This window comes from Bombus huntii, chromosome 1, assembly GCF_024542735.1.
Source record: "Bombus huntii isolate Logan2020A chromosome 1, iyBomHunt1.1, whole genome shotgun sequence".
In the NCBI taxonomy this organism is placed as follows: domain Eukaryota; kingdom Metazoa; phylum Arthropoda; class Insecta; order Hymenoptera; family Apidae; genus Bombus; species Bombus huntii.
The window spans coordinates 5,437,098-5,455,308 of NC_066238.1; the positions used below are offsets into that span (position 1 = coordinate 5,437,098).

At 30.9% G+C, this 18,211-nt stretch overlaps 6 protein-coding genes and 1 long non-coding RNA gene across 13 annotated transcripts; 3 read left to right on the top strand and 4 right to left on the bottom strand.

Moving 5' to 3' along the window:
• Nucleotides 1-507: 507 nt before the first annotated feature.
• LOC126868390 (oxidized purine nucleoside triphosphate hydrolase-like) lies at nucleotides 508-2,678 on the bottom strand. The gene is made up of 3 exons (XM_050623753.1): nucleotides 1,960-2,678; nucleotides 1,072-1,217; nucleotides 508-705 (listed from the first exon to the last, which is right to left on the bottom strand). The coding sequence occupies exons 1-3, from the start codon at nucleotides 2,109-2,111 to the stop codon at nucleotides 512-514; spliced, it is 492 nt and encodes a 163-aa protein (XP_050479710.1). The 5' UTR covers nucleotides 2,112-2,678; the 3' UTR covers nucleotides 508-511.
• Nucleotides 2,679-2,834: 156 nt separating this feature from the next.
• Nucleotides 2,835-3,954, bottom strand: LOC126868401 (28S ribosomal protein S23, mitochondrial). Its single transcript, XM_050623763.1, has 4 exons — nucleotides 3,807-3,954; nucleotides 3,309-3,470; nucleotides 3,106-3,205; nucleotides 2,835-3,012 (listed from the first exon to the last, which is right to left on the bottom strand). The coding sequence occupies exons 1-4, from the start codon at nucleotides 3,848-3,850 to the stop codon at nucleotides 2,899-2,901; spliced, it is 420 nt and encodes a 139-aa protein (XP_050479720.1). The 5' UTR covers nucleotides 3,851-3,954; the 3' UTR covers nucleotides 2,835-2,898.
• Nucleotides 3,955-4,150: 196 nt separating this feature from the next.
• LOC126868333 (deoxyhypusine hydroxylase) lies at nucleotides 4,151-5,297 on the top strand. Its single transcript, XM_050623676.1, has 3 exons — nucleotides 4,151-4,430; nucleotides 4,508-4,828; nucleotides 4,903-5,297. The coding sequence occupies exons 1-3, from the start codon at nucleotides 4,151-4,153 to the stop codon at nucleotides 5,211-5,213; spliced, it is 912 nt and encodes a 303-aa protein (XP_050479633.1). The 3' UTR covers nucleotides 5,214-5,297.
• A 98-nt stretch (nucleotides 5,298-5,395) lies between these two features.
• On the bottom strand, nucleotides 5,396-6,633 carry LOC126868414 (uncharacterized). The gene is made up of 3 exons (XR_007690599.1): nucleotides 6,495-6,633; nucleotides 5,638-5,989; nucleotides 5,396-5,530 (listed from the first exon to the last, which is right to left on the bottom strand). It is a non-coding gene; the product is annotated as an uncharacterized LOC126868414 (long non-coding RNA).
• LOC126868342 (uncharacterized) lies at nucleotides 6,175-7,454 on the top strand. Of its 2 annotated transcripts, XM_050623683.1 has the most exons (4): nucleotides 6,175-6,389; nucleotides 6,479-6,743; nucleotides 6,969-7,096; nucleotides 7,217-7,454. In XM_050623683.1, exons 1-4 carry the CDS (start codon nucleotides 6,216-6,218, stop codon nucleotides 7,364-7,366), a joined length of 717 nt encoding a protein of 238 aa, XP_050479640.1. In that variant the 5' UTR covers nucleotides 6,175-6,215; the 3' UTR covers nucleotides 7,367-7,454. The 2 variants fall into 2 exon arrangements, 1 of the variants encoding a protein (XP_050479640.1); XR_007690594.1 differs by having other exon boundaries at nucleotides 6,175-6,829; nucleotides 6,905-7,096.
• Nucleotides 7,109-17,955, bottom strand: LOC126868301 (facilitated trehalose transporter Tret1-like). Of its 4 annotated transcripts, XM_050623634.1 has the most exons (5): nucleotides 16,616-17,955; nucleotides 11,728-12,202; nucleotides 10,429-10,564; nucleotides 8,984-9,414; nucleotides 7,109-8,652 (listed from the first exon to the last, which is right to left on the bottom strand). In XM_050623634.1, exons 2-5 carry the CDS (start codon nucleotides 11,806-11,808, stop codon nucleotides 7,750-7,752), a joined length of 1,551 nt encoding a protein of 516 aa, XP_050479591.1. In that variant the 5' UTR covers nucleotides 11,809-12,202; nucleotides 16,616-17,955; the 3' UTR covers nucleotides 7,109-7,749. The 4 variants fall into 4 exon arrangements, with proteins under 4 accessions (XP_050479591.1, XP_050479609.1, XP_050479584.1 ...); XM_050623652.1 differs by lacking the exon at nucleotides 11,728-12,202 and having other exon boundaries at nucleotides 16,616-17,895; XM_050623627.1 differs by lacking the exons at nucleotides 11,728-12,202; nucleotides 16,616-17,955 and adding an exon at nucleotides 10,780-11,317.
• LOC126868366 (cytoglobin-2-like) lies at nucleotides 11,431-15,677 on the top strand. Of its 3 annotated transcripts, none has more exons than XM_050623732.1 (4): nucleotides 11,431-11,505; nucleotides 13,135-13,329; nucleotides 14,358-14,583; nucleotides 15,157-15,677. In XM_050623732.1, exons 2-4 carry the CDS (start codon nucleotides 13,172-13,174, stop codon nucleotides 15,286-15,288), a joined length of 516 nt encoding a protein of 171 aa, XP_050479689.1. In that variant the 5' UTR covers nucleotides 11,431-11,505; nucleotides 13,135-13,171; the 3' UTR covers nucleotides 15,289-15,677. The 3 variants fall into 3 exon arrangements, with proteins under 3 accessions (XP_050479689.1, XP_050479681.1, XP_050479671.1); XM_050623724.1 differs by lacking the exon at nucleotides 11,431-11,505 and adding an exon at nucleotides 12,705-12,870; XM_050623714.1 differs by lacking the exon at nucleotides 11,431-11,505 and adding an exon at nucleotides 12,737-12,904.
• Nucleotides 17,956-18,211: the final 256 nt, after the last annotated feature.

Consider the following 18,211-nt stretch of genomic DNA (forward strand, 5'->3'; position numbering starts at 1 on the left):
CAAAATAATCATAATTTAAGCAGGATATTTTTATCTTTATGTGATGTATCACAGTATAGTTTTATAACTTATTATATAAGTACTTAGATTTTTAAAATAATGATATATTCATTTAATAAAAAGAAAGAAGTAGAAAAAGGGATTATTAGCCTCGCAACATATTTGAAATTATTTAATGATCTCTGAAATATCACAAAATATTTGTATATCGGATACTGTTTAGCATATGTGCTTTTAGTTGATGGAAAATCAGCAAACAGGTACAATTAATGTAGTACCAATGTAACATATTTGTATAATGTCTGCTTAAAAATCTTTCTTGATATAATCTAAGATTAATGAGTGATAAAAAGTAATGATTACAAGATGGTTTTATTACTAAAAAGATTATCAAATTAGTATAAAGCCAAATTTTATTATAATTATAAAAATGTGAAAGTGAATTTTTTAATAATAATTAACATTATTAATAATGTATAGCAGGGTGTGTGTTAAGAATGAAAGGTGAATATTATGAGATACAATCTAATGCTGGTAGTTCTTCCATAGTTTCAATGTTATACTTAAGAATTAGGTCTTGACCTCGGTACAAAAAATATCCTCTGAATAATTCCCCTCGTAACATATAAGGGAACCAATATTCATCATCCGGCCACATTTGTTTGAAAGGAATATCTTTCAAATTATACCATTTTGGTCGCATTTCTGAACAAAAGAATATAAATATAATTACAGTGTATTTATTATATTTTTAAGTAGGTATACGTTAGATATTACAAAAAAAGTGTAATAGATATCTTTTTAAACCTTTTTATTTTGCTCAAACATATTCTAGTTTCTTTGTCCTTCTAATTGTTTTTATAGTTTGCATAGTTTAAACAAAAACATGCAATTTCATGATTATGATTAGATAGATATTATTGCAGTATGATTAAAATAAAGAAATATAGAGACATGGAATAATAACTAATATTGCACATAAAAATATACATAATTAATAATAAGAATAAATACTTGATAATAATGTAATATTAATTTTAGTTATAATATTAATGTTTGAAATTTAAATACCTTCAGATTCTATTATCTTTCCACGATACTCATATGTTTCAAAAACATGAACTTCTAATAGAACTTCATCTCCCTCAAATTCAAATTCTAAAATTCCAACTTTTTTTAATTTTTGTGCAGATAAACCACATTCTTCTTTTAATTCACTATAAAATTATACACTGATAATTTAAGAAGTATACACTTTAATTTTTATCTCGTTTATGTGTGATAGCAATATTCTAAAACATTACATGCAATAATCATATTATATTGCATACATTTTATTTTTAACTTATCTTAAATATCTTTTCTATTATTTTTACCAATTACTATCACAATTTTAATTTAAGTGTAATATTTTGTATTTATTTAATTATTTAAAATTGTACCTGTGTATACATGATGATTCATGAAAAATATTTTAGAATTACCTTGTAAAGGTATTATGTGCAGAAATAGATTTAAATAGGATTAAATAAACAATGTAATGCCATATAACGTTTTTTAGATATATGGCGTTATTAGAAACCATAAATAAAAAATCTTGAGTATAACAATTTTGTTTCTATATTCTAAATAAAAAGATCTCTGATATTCATAAATATTTTTTCTTTAACTTTGTCAAATTTATATTATTATTATTTTCATGACTCATCCTGTATATAATTAAACAAAGTGATAAAAATCTTTGTTAAAATTCGTTGTTATTTAATGTATCAGTTATTATGAAATATAAGATATTGTTGAATATAATATTCTCAACTTATTACTAACAATAATTTCTCTTTTTAAAAGTTTATATTATTTAGTTCATATATAGTATAGTAGTACAGTGAAAATTTAAATTTACAACGTTTTTTTCGATTTACATGAGATAATTTCAGTCTGTTATTTAAAATTATTTACCGCACAGCTCCTTGAAAAATTGATTCTCCAGGTTCCACTTTACCGCCAAAACCGTTCCATTTATCTTTTCCGAATCCTCGTTTTTTGAAGCCCAATAAAATTTCTACTGTTTTTCTAATAAAGACTAACGAAAAAACTTTTTTTGTAGACATTTTGATCTATAAACTTATCTAGAAACTTGAAGTTTTATTCTATTTTGCGTGTGATAAAATTCTTTTGGAAAATTACAACAGTAATACATTCATATAGTACTAATTTTGTACAATTTAAAGTTGAAATTGATTTTTGGTTCTTTCTTTAAATAAAGGTTGAATTTGCAATAAGAGAGTTATTGTATAATATAAATTTTCACGCTTTAATTTGAAACGTAGTTGAACTGCTTGAAAGGTTATGCTGCTATTAGAATGCTTAAAGTATACTAACAATAAGGGTAGTTTCTGAACGTACGTTTACACATATTTATTATATCCTCCGAAATGTTATCATAGAAAATTTTATGATGGTATACCTTCTATAATGAAATACGTACTTTTACCACCTAATTTATCTTGTATTACTAATTATATCTTAATATTTATAATAAACAAGCAGATTAGCACTTTTATTAAATTATTCATTTTTTTATTTCAATTGAACGCCACATCAATCACTTGTATGGGTTACTAGTGACTCAAGGGCTGGGTTTATAAATTTTTTTATACAGTTTGATATGTTTAGGTAGCATAGTAGCGTGTAAACTATTGTGTAGCAATGATATATTACAAAATTATATATACATTTAAAGTGATAAGGAAAATCCTTATATTTATTAACAACATATACAATATTAACAAAAACGGGATAGTATGCACAGTGAAGATTAAATACATGTTGCATCTAATTTAATATTATATTTTTCTCTATTCAGTATATTATTATAAATACAATATATACAAATTCTTATGTTTGTTGTTCTTTATCATGTTCAATATTTTTGTGTAGTGTGTGTGGCTCAAAAATTGTTTTATAACTCTTCAATGCTTTCTCATACGCCTCTTCTTTTTTAACACCACCCTATAACAAGTAGAATAAATTTGTAATCTGATTGTCATATAATTAAATATGTTATATAGCATTATGTTTAATAGAATTTCTATTTTATGTTACCTGTAATAAACAATCATAAATAGTGAAAAAGATTTGAGTTTCGGTAATCTTATCTTTTTTCATATCTATAATAGGTAGCGATACATCTTTGTGAAATTTTCTACAAAATTACACATTTGAAATGTAAATGTATGTTAGAAGTACATGATGATGATAAATATATATTTTACAACTATTTACATATAATTTGAAATTTTACTTACGCTCTTATAAGATCTTCCTTATAAAATATTTTTTGCATATTTATTGTTGATGTTTTTCTACTAAAAGTTGGTTCATATTTTGGAGGATAGGCTTTGTATATCTCATACCATATTGGTAAATTATCAGGACGTAATACATCTGCATTTAACAGTGACTTTACTCTAAAAATAATTTAGGAAAATAAAATTATCTTGAAATTCTAAAAAATTATTTTTTAGTATAGCTATAGTAATTGATTAAAATAAGTGTTTTCCTTAGGAAAATTGTTTATCTTGAGAACTTCAAGATAACTGAATTTTAACCTTTTATCGCATTTATCATTTTTAATAGAATGAAAATACTTTTATTTATTACCATTAATTTTGTACATAAATAGTAGTGTGTATAATATATGACGTCAAAAATAATCTATATGATAATAAACAATTTATCTAATGGCACAATTCATATAGAATATATTCCTTAAAATTTCATAAACATTTGCAAAATAATTTTACCTTGTAAATATTGTTCCGATTCTTTCTGTTCTACTCTGTGCCATATTTTAAATATAGCGTTATAATTCGTGAATTATAATTTTATGTGTATATGTAGTATTTAATTGATGTACACTGTGTATACATATATCCTCTTATTTTTTCCGCGAAATTTTAACCATGTGACATTATTCAATTTGATACTTAACCTCAAATGTTTCTATATAACAGCAGTTTAGTACATATAATACTTTTTAGTTTAGAACTTATAAAAAGTGGCATCTATTGTAATTATAATGCAATAAATTTTATAAAACATTAGCAAATTTTATATTTTCAATTAATTTCATTAAGAACCTGAAAATATGTTGCAAGTAAATGAGAATCAAATATCTGCAATTGGTCGTGTCTTAAATGACCAAAATCGACCATTAAAAGAAAGATTTCGTGCTTTATTTACGTTAAAAAATATCGGTGGAGCTAAAGCTATTCAAGAAATTCATAATTGCTTTAATGATGAATCAGCTTTATTAAAGCACGAACTTGCATATTGTCTTGGTCAAATGCAAGATTCCCGTGCTATACCAATTCTTATAGGAATATTAAAAGACGTTACACAAGAACCAATGGTCCGTCATGAAGCAGGTACTATATATTTATTTTTTATTCTATGTCAAATTCTGTATATTACATATAATAAGTAACATATTTCTTTATAATAGGCGAAGCTTTAGGTGCAATTGGAGATCCTACTGTAATACCAATATTAGAAGAATACAGTAAAGATTGTGTATCAGAGGTTGCAGAAACATGTGAATTAGCATTATGCAGATTGCAATGGTTAAAATTAAATAGCCATTCAACAAATTTGCAAAAAAGTCCTTATATGTCCGTGGACCCAGCACCACCAGCAGATATTGCTGATGTTAAGAAGTTAAAAGAGATTCTTTTAAATGAAAATGTTTCTTTGTTTGAAAGATACAGAGCCATGTTCTCTTTGAGAAATATATGTACTCCAGACAGTATTCTTGCTCTTAGCGAAGGTAAATAAAATAATAATGATCCTTTTCTCCTTTTTCAACTATATTTTTATAATTTATTGTTTTTATAATTTTAGGTTTAAAAGCAGGTAGCGCTTTGTTCAAACATGAGATAGCTTTTGTTCTTGGACAACTTCAGAAAGAGATTGCTGTCCCACATCTAGAAGCTTCTTTAAAGGACACAGAAGAAAATGAAATGGTGCGTCACGAATGTGCAGAAGCATTGGGTTCTATTGCTACTCCATATTGTTTTGATATTTTAAATAAGTATTTAAACGATAGTAAGAGAGTTGTACGAGAAAGTTGTGTAATTGCATTAGACATGTGCGAGTATGAGAATAGTACAGAATTTCAATATGCAGATACGTTAGGGAAAGTTGCTGCCTAAAATTGCATTTTTACACATCTATACTTATAAATACAATGTTAATGTAATAAATTGTGACTAAAATAAAATTATTCAATGTAGAAATTGCTAAATGTTGTAATTTATTATAAGCAATTATTGTATTAATTTTTAATGATTGTAGTTTACCTTCATTATCAAATGAAACCAGCGAAGGACATACAAATTTTCGATTGAATCGTGTTCTCGTTTGTTCAAATGAATTTCTTCCAAAAATGAAATTTTAGCATTAAAGTATAATAAGGAAACACGCATAGGACAACCTCTTTTTACATTTTTCTTAACATTAGAGAATCTTTCTATGTAAAGAGAATACAATTTGTTGAAAAATACCCAAGATTCGTAGCAGTGTTAAACGCGATATTCAGTTTGTACGAATATTACACGCGTCACAATATGCCCATACCTTCGTGCATTTAAAATTCCAAAGAAATGGGAAATTTCCTTAATTATAAGTTTGCTGGTTTAAAACTGATTAAAGATTGCGATACGCAACTATGTGTTCAAGTCGAATGCGAAGATTTCAAGAAAGTAAAAGAAATTTGGTTGGCCGTGGAAAAGGATACGTCGCATTATGGATTTGCAATTTGTACTATGTAGTTATAAACTGTTTCAGTGTAATCTTTATAAATACAAATACATACAAATTTATTGAATAGATAAAATATGAAATATACTAACTCACAGGCTTTTTAAAAATCACCCGCAATACGTAAAGTATTTCGAAGATGAATCAATTCCGGAATTCGTTCAAGAAGCTATAATTAAAAAAAAATTTATTACTATATGTGACATCATATGTGCCCTGTTTATAAATTATTACGATAAACCGTCTCGCAGAGATTATTTTCTTGGTTACATCGCAATGGTTCACAAGGACATGGGATTAACGTTTAAAGATCTCGCAGTTTGTTATATTCTGTGCATATAAAATAGGTGAAGAAATATTATATAATGTAAATTACGTTTCATTTACAGAATTTTATGTCAGATCTAATGGAAGCGTTAATTACCGAGTTACCGTACTTAATGACCGAGGAGTATATTGCGACGCAGACAAAATATTCTAACAATGTAATTGAGATAATGGTAGAACTTATGGACAATTATGTTGAAAGGATGTCACAAATACTACGTACGAGAAATGGAATAAGAAAAGTATATGTTTTAGAAAAAACTTCATTTCATTAATCTGTTGAGTGATGGAATGTTAAACTTGTATAAAATTAAGAATAAATTTTAAATAGTGTTATCTGTGCAAACCTGATCCAGAGTCACAGATTGTATATGGTTTTCCATTGAAATATTGGATATATGGAAAACGATATTGGGAATATCGGAAAGCGATGTGGGCATCGATGGAAGCAGATATGTTGACAAATTCGACGGACGATACTAATGCAAGCAATTTTCAAAGAAAAGGTTTTCATCATAAGAAACAAATAAAACCGAAAACACCAAAAATAGCCATAAGTTCGGATAGTAACACGTTGTTGGATCAACCAAGACAAAGTAACGCAATATTCCAAGCTATGCAATTTTCCGCTGTACTATTTCTACTACTTAAGATTTAAGAGTACTGTTACACATATTGTTACGTATGTAATATATGAATATTAATCATAATTATGAATATACATATAATCAGTAAAGTAAATAGTTTTTAATTTTAGTTTTAAGAGGATTAAAAATGTTTTTCCAATCTTTTTCTTTTTCTTTTGATTATACTATTGGAAGGAAGAAGAAGCAGTCGCATCAGCCAGTCGACAAGAATCTCGTTGTTACTATCGAAACGAAACAAAGAAAGACAAGAAACTGAAAAAAACGTTAAATCCAAATTTTCTCCAATGGAATTTATTCTGGAGGTAGACAAATAATCTTTGCTTGTATTGCTTTTATTATAGAAATGATAGTTTATTATTTTGCATGTATAACACATTAATGTTAAAAATAGACACAGTATTGGTAATATCTTCTTCCTTAAGGTGGAAAGCGACCGTGATGGCAATAATGATCCGATAAATTTAAATGGAGCAACTACGCAGAACCCAAAACAATTTTCTGCGGAATTGCAGGAAAGTAAATATATATTATATATACATACGTATATTCTTATATTTTATTTTCATATCTGATTTTCATATTTGATTTTCATATTTTCCCTTTTATTTCTTTATCAACTGATATAATCACGAGATAAAATTCTTACGTTATAGATACAAATGCAAAGATCGTGAACCAGACGGCAAGAGAACGTAAACGAATGCGTCACTATCTTACTCATTTCAGTGTTTGAAATTTAGCATTGGCATATAATAAAATGTTTTTTATTCTTTTTTCTTAATATTCTACTCATTTATTTCGTATTAACATTCCCAGAGGTTTGAAGAATTTGCATATATAAACGTATATGAGACGCTCACACTTTCCCGTGGTAATTGAACAGTTTGAAATAGGGTTCCAATGATGCAATGAAAATCACAGAAGAAGTTTAAATAAATAGAATGCATAGGTTTTTTTATTTCGTTTCCTCTTCTCCGCCTTCCGTCTTATTCGAATGTTTAGCTGTGCTTTTATTTAAAATTTCCTGAATCTGACTGAAAGTCTTTTGTGATGTTTCCGGCATGACGACGGAAGCAGTGATAGCAATTATAAGTTCGATACTAGCAAAGGCGAGAAATATTACGTGATTTCCAACATGATCTGATATGAGTTGGTAACCTTTGCCTACGATTATGCCGAGTACTGATCCGTAAATATTAGTGACCATGGTTGCCCAACTTTTCATGTCTATTGAGAAAATCTCCGAGGTGACGATCGCTGGAATCGAGGTTAGACCAAATGCGACGCTAATAACATAAAGTATGAGCGCGATTAATGGTATCAAAGAGAGGCTACGAACGTCCATATCTAATTTCTCAAGCAAGAAATACACTCCAATGACGATAAGACATAGCGAACTACCGTACGACGATATTAGGAAAACGGGTTTCCTACCGAGTTTGTCGACTATACACGAAGATATTAAGGATGTAATCATAGATATCGCACTTATTATCAGAAGAATGAAATTATCATCGAAATTTGTATGGAAACTTTGAACCAAAGTGCTGGCATAGGATAAAACGCCCATATATCCGGAAAATTGTTGACCAGCAAGTAATAATAACACGAGCAAAAGCGCTTTTCTGTGTGCCTTCACCGTGAATAATTCCTTGTAGCCACCCTGTCTTTCCACTTCTACCGATTTCTTCATCTCCTCTATCTCGTCATTATTGTCATTCTTACGCCTTAGCCATGTCATGGCTAGCGCGGCATATTTTTCCTTATTTTTCATTAAGTAATAATAAGGCGATTCCGGTAACCATATAGCAGTTAATAGAAATACAGCTGTTGGTATTATATTCATCAATGCGAACGTCTGAAACAAGTGTAAAATACGATATATATATATATATATTGTCTGGTTTGTGATTACTCTTAAGTTGAAATACGTAATATCTATCGATTTTTATCGTTTAGAATTTGATCACTGATTCTTTTCAACATTTTTATCAATGTTCATGAATATAAATTTACAAACATTATATTTCTCTCTTTCGTTATTTTCTGTACTCGTAGATTTTATCTACTTAAGTCATATAGATAGACATATAGATAAAGTCATATTTTCGCGTGATTATTATTTTAACAATTTGTTTTGATTCCATAATGATTTCATAACCTTTTAGTCGAAAATCTGAAATAATTACCTCTTTATCCACTCGCGGACCAACTCCGTATACGAAAATATATCCCAAATGAAGCATCACAGGCATCATCGAGCTGCACACTCCTCTAATTTTTGTCTCTACCAGTTCTCCGATATACAGTGGGACTGCGGCGTATAAGATACCGATCGATATACCAGCGCAGAATCTTGCCATGAAAAGATACACCCAGGATTTTTCAAAATACGTGAGTATCCAACAGGCGATAAATGGGACGCTCGTTGCATAGATGAGCCATTTCCTGCCGATGCGATTTAGCAGTAATGCAGATAGAATAGGTCCGAAGACGGCACCAATATTCACCGCAGCAACTACCCAGCCTGCATTGTCGACATTTTTTAGGTCTTCATATTGTTCTATAGCAATTGCTGACCAAGTGAAACATATTCCAGAAGCCAGTAGTGTTAAGTTAACTTAAAGAAAAGAAAAACAAAAGATATATATTATATTTCTCGATTACAGTCAGATTACACTAATTGAGAGGCTCAGTGGAAAAATGGCATAAGTGCATTGCTTTCTTTTTCCAAAAGGAAGATAACAAGCAGAAAATAATACATAACAACCGTATTTATTCAAAGGATTTTATGCCTCTTTTTTTATTATAAGCTTCCAAGCCCTTATGACAACTAGCGTGTTTTAATACACAATTTTGCCAAATTGAACATTTTATCACTCGTACCATTTTTCCTGTAAACCTCTCGATTATGCAAAAAATTATGTCCATTTGCATTTCAAAGTATACTATAATTTTACGCTAATTTTCATCAAGACCTTCATGGACTGTACGGATATATTTAAATGAATTAGAAATAAAGGAGGTCGAAGTTTTGAAGAATTTAACGAGATCGTTATTCTATCAATAGTTAATTCTTAACTATTATCTCATTCATTTGTGCTATTGAGAAATTTTGCGATATATTGTAGTGTATAATGATAATGATAATGACTATTATTAAGAAGCAAAGTTCGACAGGTTTTTCATGACATGATGTGATAAATAGTGTTTCTTTTGGCGTGATTAGAATCATCAGACACTACTTTTTCATGGAAATTGCTTCATATGCAAAATATATTCATAATGTGCACATATACAACAGAAAATTGGCACAACTTTAAGATCCAAGATTCGAAAATCTTCCGCAAGCTGCATAGTTTCATCGTCTCTGATTGCTGAATAATATGAAATTAATGACAATATTACGATTGTATAGCTAAATGTATACCTATATTCACTATTATTATGTTAATAAACTATCATACAAGCACAAAAATTCTGTCGATATTTTTATTGATCCTTTATTGAATTCTATCGATGAACGATGATAATTGGTAACATTAAAGTGGAGAGAGATTTGCCGAATCATTTATTGCTTAAAATCGACAAAATTTTTCCACTCGTCTTATACGTTGTAATAGACGATATTTACCTACAATGCTTGATATTAATTGTAAATAAATTCTACTCTTGGCGGGTTTGACTTTCTTCTCGGCACCATCGTCTACTTTTTCTAAATCGACTTCTATATCCGTCATGCTCGTCGTTTCTGACTTTGTTTCCTTTTTCTGCAAAACAACACTTTTCATTATTTTATGCAACTTGAAATTCGATTCAATCGCTAGCAATATAAAACAGTACAAATCGACCGAATTGACGATTTTCCCTTGCATGAAAGGCAACATATTTCGAAATGATTATGTGGCACGTCTAGCTTGTATCTTTTTCTTACTATACGTGAATCTCATGCGAAACAATTAAAATGATGTCGCAATTTTGCCACCTGACAGGTGCACATCAATCCGTATTTGTCACGAGGAAGATGTTTATCAATCACAGCACGTTCCATCATAATAGGAGAAACAACGTAGCCAAGATTTATCATGTCGTTTTGAGAATCCTTAATTTCTTGTTTGTACTAGACATGCGTCAAAGGTTTAAACGAAACGATGATTTTTTAGCCTCTTGATTTTCCGACATTTGTCGAAATGTATAACTCTCTGCATCCTATATGGAAATCCTATGAGAGCTTTAAACGATTAGGTTTGTCTAATATAGTTCGTAGAGTGACGTCAATGGGAAAAATTATGATCAGGATTATACAGGATCATCCACCTAAATTGGAAACCGCACACGTGAGAACAGATGAGAACGGCAACGGTGTAACATGTACATGTGATGATAGGCAGGAACACAAAGTGGTTTAGTTGTCGCCACATAACTTTAAATTTGACGTCACAAGTGGTGTAGAAGACGATCGCCTTTCTCTATACTCTGTATCATAAAGAGAAGCGAGCATTCATCTCCCTGCGTGCTGGCGAAGCTTTCGTGTAAGCAAACGTCCCCACACCGTAACTTTTGATCTTTCTACTTCTTTCAGTATTTTTCATTGTTAACATATTAAATATTTTCTCCTATGCGTTGCAATTTAAAGGTAACACTGACATTCGACAAGTTAGCCGTTGTTATCTGACTTTGGACCGTTCTGCTACGAATAGAAGCAAGGAAAGTAAGTAAGTCCTTTCAACAAAGGAAAGCGTACGACAAAACACCCCAGAGAATTCATATTTAGAGAAACTAGTTTTAAAACGGTTAAAGATTTTAGTTTAGAAATTAATTTGAATACAACTATGTTTATAACTCTATATTTCTAGCGACAGCTCATAGATGGCAGATGTATCGACACGTGATTTGGTGGTGAGAGTACATGTTACATTGTTGCCATTCTTACCTGTTCTTGCGGGCGCAGGTTCCAAGTTAAATGAATCATGCCGCAGGAACCTGGGTCACTAACTTTCCGGCTCATCTTCATGTTTTTCTTTTTGTTTTATATTATGTTATATTATGTTATGTTGTGCTATGTTATATATATCATTGGCTCGTTTTTAGACTGGCAATAAATCGCGTCTGTATCACAGAATAATATTCCTAATGAATTTTAAAGTACGTTATCTTGGTGTAGGTATTTCAAGTCGTTTGGAAAGTTTCTGTGATAATTTCTTATGCTTGTAATTGTCATGTTTATCATTTTTCTGATCTCTTGTAACAAGCTTTCTGGTTTAAGTGTGTATGTGTATTCTGTTCCTCGACTTTTAATTTCTTAATTCTTTTTATTTATTTCTTCTGCCGTACCCTTAAGATATTCGTAATAAGTAGTGAATTTTCGTGCTAATTCACGTTTTTATTCGCAACCGAAAAAGCAGAACCTATATAGAGTTATAAAGGGTATTTTACTTAGGTCAGATAACTTTTCCTAGATAATAAAAAAGAAAAACGAATATCGATGAAAGGGATGCATTAAAAGCAGGGTAGAGATATCAAAGGCAAAAAGGATATAAAAAGCAAAAAGGAAGCGTGTACAAAGAACATTTATCTAGCGGAACAACTGGCGCATGTATCGTCGATGCATTGCGGCAACGTGTAGCGCAAGGTTAATCGATTAAAAGTAACGAGTTTACCATATCGAGATAACTCGATATGAATTAATTAACCGGATGCCGGTGGCACGATCGTAAATCAATTTAGGGGCTAACGAAGTAGGAGCATTCGTCGCGGTTGTCGTCACCGAGCCACTTGCAGCAAGGATCGAACGATCGAACGTTATTGGTGTTCGGTGAACGAGCGAGGAGTTCAGTGACCATAAGCGTTAACTAGTCGAATCGGTTAACCGACTTAACCAGTTGGTTGCAGATCGTGTAAAGAGGTTTAATTCTTTAATCATTTAACCGCGTGGTATTAGTAGTACATAGCGACGATCAAGCGGAGGGGGTGGATTTAAAATAGCATTAGATACATAGGCAGTGCCGTCAGTCGGACTCGAAGAACGAGTAGTCGTCGTCCAACCGTGTCAGCGATTGAGCGAATTGAAACGACAGTACGTGGCACGTGACATATCATACAGAATTACGGTAATTGTGCACCGCTTGCACGCTGATAACCGGCGATTATGACGTGATCTAGACATCGAATCGATTTATTCAACGTGCATTCAGACCCTCTGTCACGTTCTTATTTTCATTTTTCATTCATCGCTCCTTAAACGAAATGTCATATCGTGGAACCGCGTACCATCTCACCACTTATACCAGTGGTTCCTTTCGATTCGGGAAACGAAAATCATTATCCTCTTTCTGCGAAGGGTTTCGTTCTTTTTCGACGATATCCGGCCACCGAACATGGGAACGTTCCTTCGTTTTTTTGGAATCTCGTCATCGGACGATAACAGAATCGATGAAGCTACAGGGTTGACGGAGAAACAGAAGAAATTAGTGCAGAACACGTGGGCCGTTATCAGAAAGGACGAGGTGGCTTCCGGGATTGCCGTGATGACCACGTAAGTGATATATATCTTTTAGTCAACTGTTGCGAAAAAGCGAAGAAGATACATTTCGGAAAATTACTGAATCGATAAAAAGATAGCTGAATAAATAGCGTGTTGACTATAGTTTATGGTTATCTGTAAGCCTGTTGCGTTCATATTTTTCTTCTTTTTGCTTTTTTTTTTTTTTTTTAATTATCGATAATCTTCGTCAAGAGATAAACTATCAAAAATCTTCGCATTACGTCATTTCTTCCTTTTTCTCGTCTTAATTTCGATATAAAATATTTGTATAACTCTATTCTTTGTTCGAGTTAAGCGATTTTAACTTTCAGCTTGTTTGATCTGGCTTATCTTAAGGAATCCCAATGCTACGCATTTATTTTAGTTTTATTTCATCTCTTTAATTCCTGTTTTTCTTATAAAACTTTTTGCAATTTGTAACACTTATTTTAATAAATGCAAACAAAAACCGGCGTTAATAACACGCTATTAGGATAATATGTTAATCCTCTGACATAAATAGCGATAAATTGTTTCTTCAAGCAGCAGATAAGTTCGACAGACATTTCTTTAAAATTACGAATGCAATAGGCGAGAAACGTAATAATTCACATCTGCCGCGTCTTATATAATATTCAATATGTTAGCGATCAATTTCATATCAAGAATGTCGTTGCACTTGTTTTTACCAATCTCCGGAACATAAAAAAGATATTAATAACTTTAGTTATACAGATTAATGTTAAATTAACGCAACAATTAAATTAATATCATTCGGTTGCTTACAAAATATCGATTTATCGCTTATTTTCGGGTTTATATTTTCGATTCTATTAGATTATTCTCCTTCTCAATTATTCCATATCGTAATGCTTCTTTTTAGCCATCAAGCGACATAAAGGTCGGGAAACCGATAAAAATGGATATGATAAATCTATCATATGTTTCGTATGTGATTTGCATATAGTGCTTATAAAATCTAACGTCGATTTGAACATCTTGACGATGACGAAGCTCGACTTTTCGCTAATTCTTTTCAGATTCTTTAAAACATATCCAGAATATCAACGATACTTTAGCGCTTTCGCGGACGTTCCGTTCGACGAATTGCCGGCTAATAAACGGTTTCAAGCTCATTGTGTCAGCGTAATTACGGCCTTAAATAGTGTTATCGATTCCTTGCACGACCCAGGATTAATGGAGGCGAGCCTAATCAGCTTGGGCGAGAGGCATAAAAAACGTGGCCAAACGAAAGAAGAATTTGAGGTACGAGTACGAAAATAACAGTAAAAAATCCAACGCAGTTCTGCTCGTGTCGTTTAGGGGCGAAAAGAACTACTTATTGATTTTTATTACGATCGAAAACTTTCATTAAGATAGACGGAACATCCTTTCTTAACACGTTCACTGCCACGGTAATCGTCGGTGAATCACGTTAATAAATTTTTTACAATGATTAAAATAAGATAAATTTCACGGAAATTAAAAAATGTTCAATAACGTGCACTACTTAGATAAGATTGTAAGGGAACAGACGCGTAGATACAATATCGTATTTTACGAAAACTGAATGTTACAAAGTAGTATATTTTAAACTATTGCGGTTCACATAGCGAGATACTGTATAAAATTCGCCTGGCGGTCAACGTGCTAATGATGAACGTTTCTCCCGATAGAAAACTCCGCTATACAATTCTCAGAACTATAATTGTACGTGGCAAACGATAAACTGTTATTTATCGCTTATTAAAATTTTATAAATCTGATTTATAAAAATTTGTTGAAAAAAATCAACGAACGATAAAGACGATTTATCGTATGTTCGATTTCGATTTTTAGAATTTGAAAGGAGTAGTGTTGAAAGTGCTTTCTCAAGCGCTAGGGAAACAATACACACCGGAAGTGGCCGAGGCATGGAGCAAAACCTTGGACTGGGTATTTTCGAAGATATATCAGATTTACGCTTCTTGAAGGACGAAACGATTGAACGTGCTCGAAAAACATGAATCTCGTATATAATTGACCCTAAATAACGAATCTCCGTAATAGTTGTTAAGAATTAAATGTTGTAAATAAAATGCACTGTTTTACATGTTTGCACAGTTACAATCACTAGAGATACGTTGGATGAAAATGGAAAAAAATGTTTCACAAATTATCCGCGAATATCGAACAGGAATATATACGTTTATATCTTCAACACTTAATAGATTTTTGCGCACACTAATGTTAACGTATCGTATAATGCATGTATATATGGACATGGTTTTATATTATTTTATTATTTTTGACCTCATGTAATGCATGTTGAACTATTGAATGTTTGAATTAAACTTGCACGTCAATTTATTAGACCAAAATGTATAAATCTTTTATTTTACTTTTTCTTTTTTCACATTTCTTTTGTCTTCGTTTTATTTTGTCCGTTCACCCGATAGATATAATGCAATTGTACTTTTTTAAATTTAGGTATTATTTATGTTTTAAATTATAAAATTCTATTTGACACTAGGAGAATCATAATTTTTAGACTTTTGATTTCTCGAAGATTATAATTTTTTAAACACGCAACGATTCCAGAGGAAATATACAAGACATTTCTTTTTTTCTGTATCTCACGTTATGTACGATGACTGTACCTTCCGTGTTATCAAGTAATTTTCGGGGATTTGCAAGTATGTTTAGTACAATCTGTTATACCATTGAAGATCATGGAATTATCATCTTTCTCATTATCACGTCCAGAACATAGCCGTATTTCAATTTACGTCTCTTCTTCGGAGACAAGATTTATCGTTCGGTACCATCGGAGTAAGTATTCAATAAATATTTCAGAAAGAGCAATTCGATTAACGGGTGATTGAGCGTGGCCGATCATAGCGGAAGACAATTAAACTAAGTACGAATTGTGTCATAATACTTGTACGATGCCGATCTAACCAGGCGGGACGCGTATTTTTCGCGTGCAATCAAAAGCACTGAATTCCAGGATAAGTAGAGGGGTCAAGTGTCATCTAGAGTTCTATAGAAGACTATTCACATTTACATTACAACCGAAGCGCACCGTTTGTAGAAGAGGAAGAAGAAGGTGGAACGCTGCACAAGTTTCACATCTGTCCGGCAGTGCAATTCAATATTAAACATTACAGAACGTAATGAAACGAAAATACTACTGGAAGTATACGAAACGCTATTGGAAGTATACGAAACGCTATTGGAAGTATACGAAACGTTATTGGAAGTATACGAAGAGACGCACGATCACTCCAAAATGTTAATGTAAGAAATAATTACTCACCTGCTACAAAATATCGTAAATAAAACAATATATAACTTGTTAAGGGTTGCAGAGACTGGACACAATTAAAACATTGGTGTAATTCTGGGACACGTTAAACTTCTGATACTAGCTGCTACGGTCTATCCACTTTATAAACTTTCTCGATTACTCAAAATCAGATAAGAATATTTTTTCACACAAGAAGCAGCGACGATCTTCGCACAGTTGTATATACGCGATATCAATTGGTTTCCCTTTTCCAGCGTTTACATCATTGTCTATAATATATATGATAGATATAATCGACAATAAAATTATCAATTACTTTTTGCCTAGATAATATTGTTTATTATAGTAGTATGCGCTGTTTCACTGTATCGTTATACTCAGTAGTATTATCAGTAATATTTTATATACTACGTTAATTTTTATATTAATAATCTATCATTATCTATTAGATATAATTCTTGGATAGATGACATCGTCTTCGATGTTAGACGTTTTTATCTCGAATGAAATCGCCTTAAAAACTATCATTCCCTAGGGTAATTCATCGACATGGGTAGTAATTTAATGAGACTTTTTATAAAGCGAGAATATTCCTTTTTGTTATTTTCCATAGGTAGGATTAATTATCAAGCAGAAAAGCTGTAAATATCGATAAAAGTTTGAAGAAATTGAAATATTTCACTGTTTTTCAATGGCGATTGTCGCGTCATAAATCATAAGCCTACATAATTTTACAAAATTAATTAATTTTGAAATTATATTCTTATAATAATTAGACATTTCCAGGTCAACCATATTAATTATTGTTATATATTCTTTTCCATTAGGTATATACAATATATCTTAAAAAGTTACGCCGAGATTTCTTGTTACTTGCTAACTTTATGCTTTTATAACTATAACTTCGTTCTTCCAAGTCAGGAAGACTTAAACGGAAAAATCAATATATACGTTTCAGCATAAAATTAGTGTACGTAATTCATTTGCTTGCAGATTTAAATAAAGCCACTTCCTTATTCAGAAAGAATTACAGTTGAGTTTTCTGAACGTTCAATTTAATAATTGCTCAGATTGTACTGCAGCCAAAAAAAGCATGATATTTATATTATTGGACAAGGCGTACTACTTTTACTCTATTATTAAATATAATAGTATTAAGCAATACATCAGCGTCCTCAAAGCAGTTATTCTATTTGTACGTAGCATCGAAATTAATTTGGTTTAAAAAAATGTTATTTTATTTTATCTTTTCCTGATAGCGAAGTATAAGCAAATACAAAAAATTACTGAAACTGTTAATTTAGTTAATTGTAAGACCGTAATGAAATCAAAACACAATTCAGAGCATATAGAACATACATGTCGTTAATACTAGAATTTTGTTTTATTGATATTAATATTTGTTACATAATAGTATAGTTATATAATAATGTATTAAATTTGTTATGTAATAGGTATTAGAACGTTCACAATTATTAGGACTATCGCCAAATTATTATTATCGTTATATTTAGCACAATTTCATACAATACATTTATTTTATAAATTCCACGGGTACTTCGATAAATTTTAATATAATATTTTTTACATATAGTTTTAACAGTT

What these genes read in the sequence shown, in the direction of transcription:
- LOC126868390 (XM_050623753.1), bottom strand. Translation starts at nt 2,111, where the DNA reads ATGTCTACAAAAAAAGTTTTTTCGTTAGTCTTTATTAGAAAAACAGTA. An exon ending in ATTTTTCAAGGAGCTGTGCG is followed by an intron (nt 1,218 to 1,959) that starts GTAAATAATTTT and finishes ATAATTTTATAG; the next exon opens with TGAATTAAAAGAAGAATGTG. An exon ending in AAAGATAATAGAATCTGAAG is followed by an intron (nt 706 to 1,071) that starts GTATTTAAATTT and finishes TCTTTTGTTCAG; the next exon opens with AAATGCGACCAAAATGGTAT.
- LOC126868401 (XM_050623763.1), bottom strand. Translation starts at nt 3,850, where the DNA reads ATGGCACAGAGTAGAACAGAAAGAATCGGAACAATATTTACAAG. An exon ending in ATCGGAACAATATTTACAAG is followed by an intron (nt 3,471 to 3,806) that starts GTAAAATTATTT and finishes AATTATTTTTAG; the next exon opens with AGTAAAGTCACTGTTAAATG. An exon ending in TTTATGATTGTTTATTACAG is followed by an intron (nt 3,013 to 3,105) that starts GTAACATAAAAT and finishes TACTTGTTATAG; the next exon opens with GGTGGTGTTAAAAAAGAAGA.
- LOC126868333 (XM_050623676.1), top strand. Translation starts at nt 4,151, where the DNA reads ATGTTGCAAGTAAATGAGAATCAAATATCTGCAATTGGTCGTGTCTTA. An exon ending in AATGGTCCGTCATGAAGCAG is followed by an intron (nt 4,431 to 4,507) that starts GTACTATATATT and finishes TCTTTATAATAG; the next exon opens with GCGAAGCTTTAGGTGCAATT. An exon ending in TATTCTTGCTCTTAGCGAAG is followed by an intron (nt 4,829 to 4,902) that starts GTAAATAAAATA and finishes TTATAATTTTAG; the next exon opens with GTTTAAAAGCAGGTAGCGCT.
- LOC126868342 (XM_050623683.1), top strand. Translation starts at nt 6,216, where the DNA reads ATGTCAGATCTAATGGAAGCGTTAATTACCGAGTTACCGTACTTAATG. An exon ending in GTTGGATCAACCAAGACAAA is followed by an intron (nt 6,744 to 6,968) that starts GTAACGCAATAT and finishes TACTATTGGAAG; the next exon opens with GAAGAAGAAGCAGTCGCATC. An exon ending in CAATGGAATTTATTCTGGAG is followed by an intron (nt 7,097 to 7,216) that starts GTAGACAAATAA and finishes TTCTTCCTTAAG; the next exon opens with GTGGAAAGCGACCGTGATGG.
- LOC126868301 (XM_050623627.1), bottom strand. Translation starts at nt 10,881, where the DNA reads ATGATAAATCTTGGCTACGTTGTTTCTCCTATTATGATGGAACGTGCT. An exon ending in ATTAATATCAAGCATTGTAG is followed by an intron (nt 9,415 to 10,428) that starts GTAAATATCGTC and finishes CTTTTCTTTAAG; the next exon opens with TTAACTTAACACTACTGGCT. An exon ending in GTCCGCGAGTGGATAAAGAG is followed by an intron (nt 8,653 to 8,983) that starts GTAATTATTTCA and finishes CACTTGTTTCAG; the next exon opens with ACGTTCGCATTGATGAATAT.
- LOC126868366 (XM_050623732.1), top strand. Translation starts at nt 13,172, where the DNA reads ATGGGAACGTTCCTTCGTTTTTTTGGAATCTCGTCATCGGACGATAAC. An exon ending in GGGATTGCCGTGATGACCAC is followed by an intron (nt 13,330 to 14,357) that starts GTAAGTGATATA and finishes AATTCTTTTCAG; the next exon opens with ATTCTTTAAAACATATCCAG. An exon ending in AAACGAAAGAAGAATTTGAG is followed by an intron (nt 14,584 to 15,156) that starts GTACGAGTACGA and finishes TTCGATTTTTAG; the next exon opens with AATTTGAAAGGAGTAGTGTT.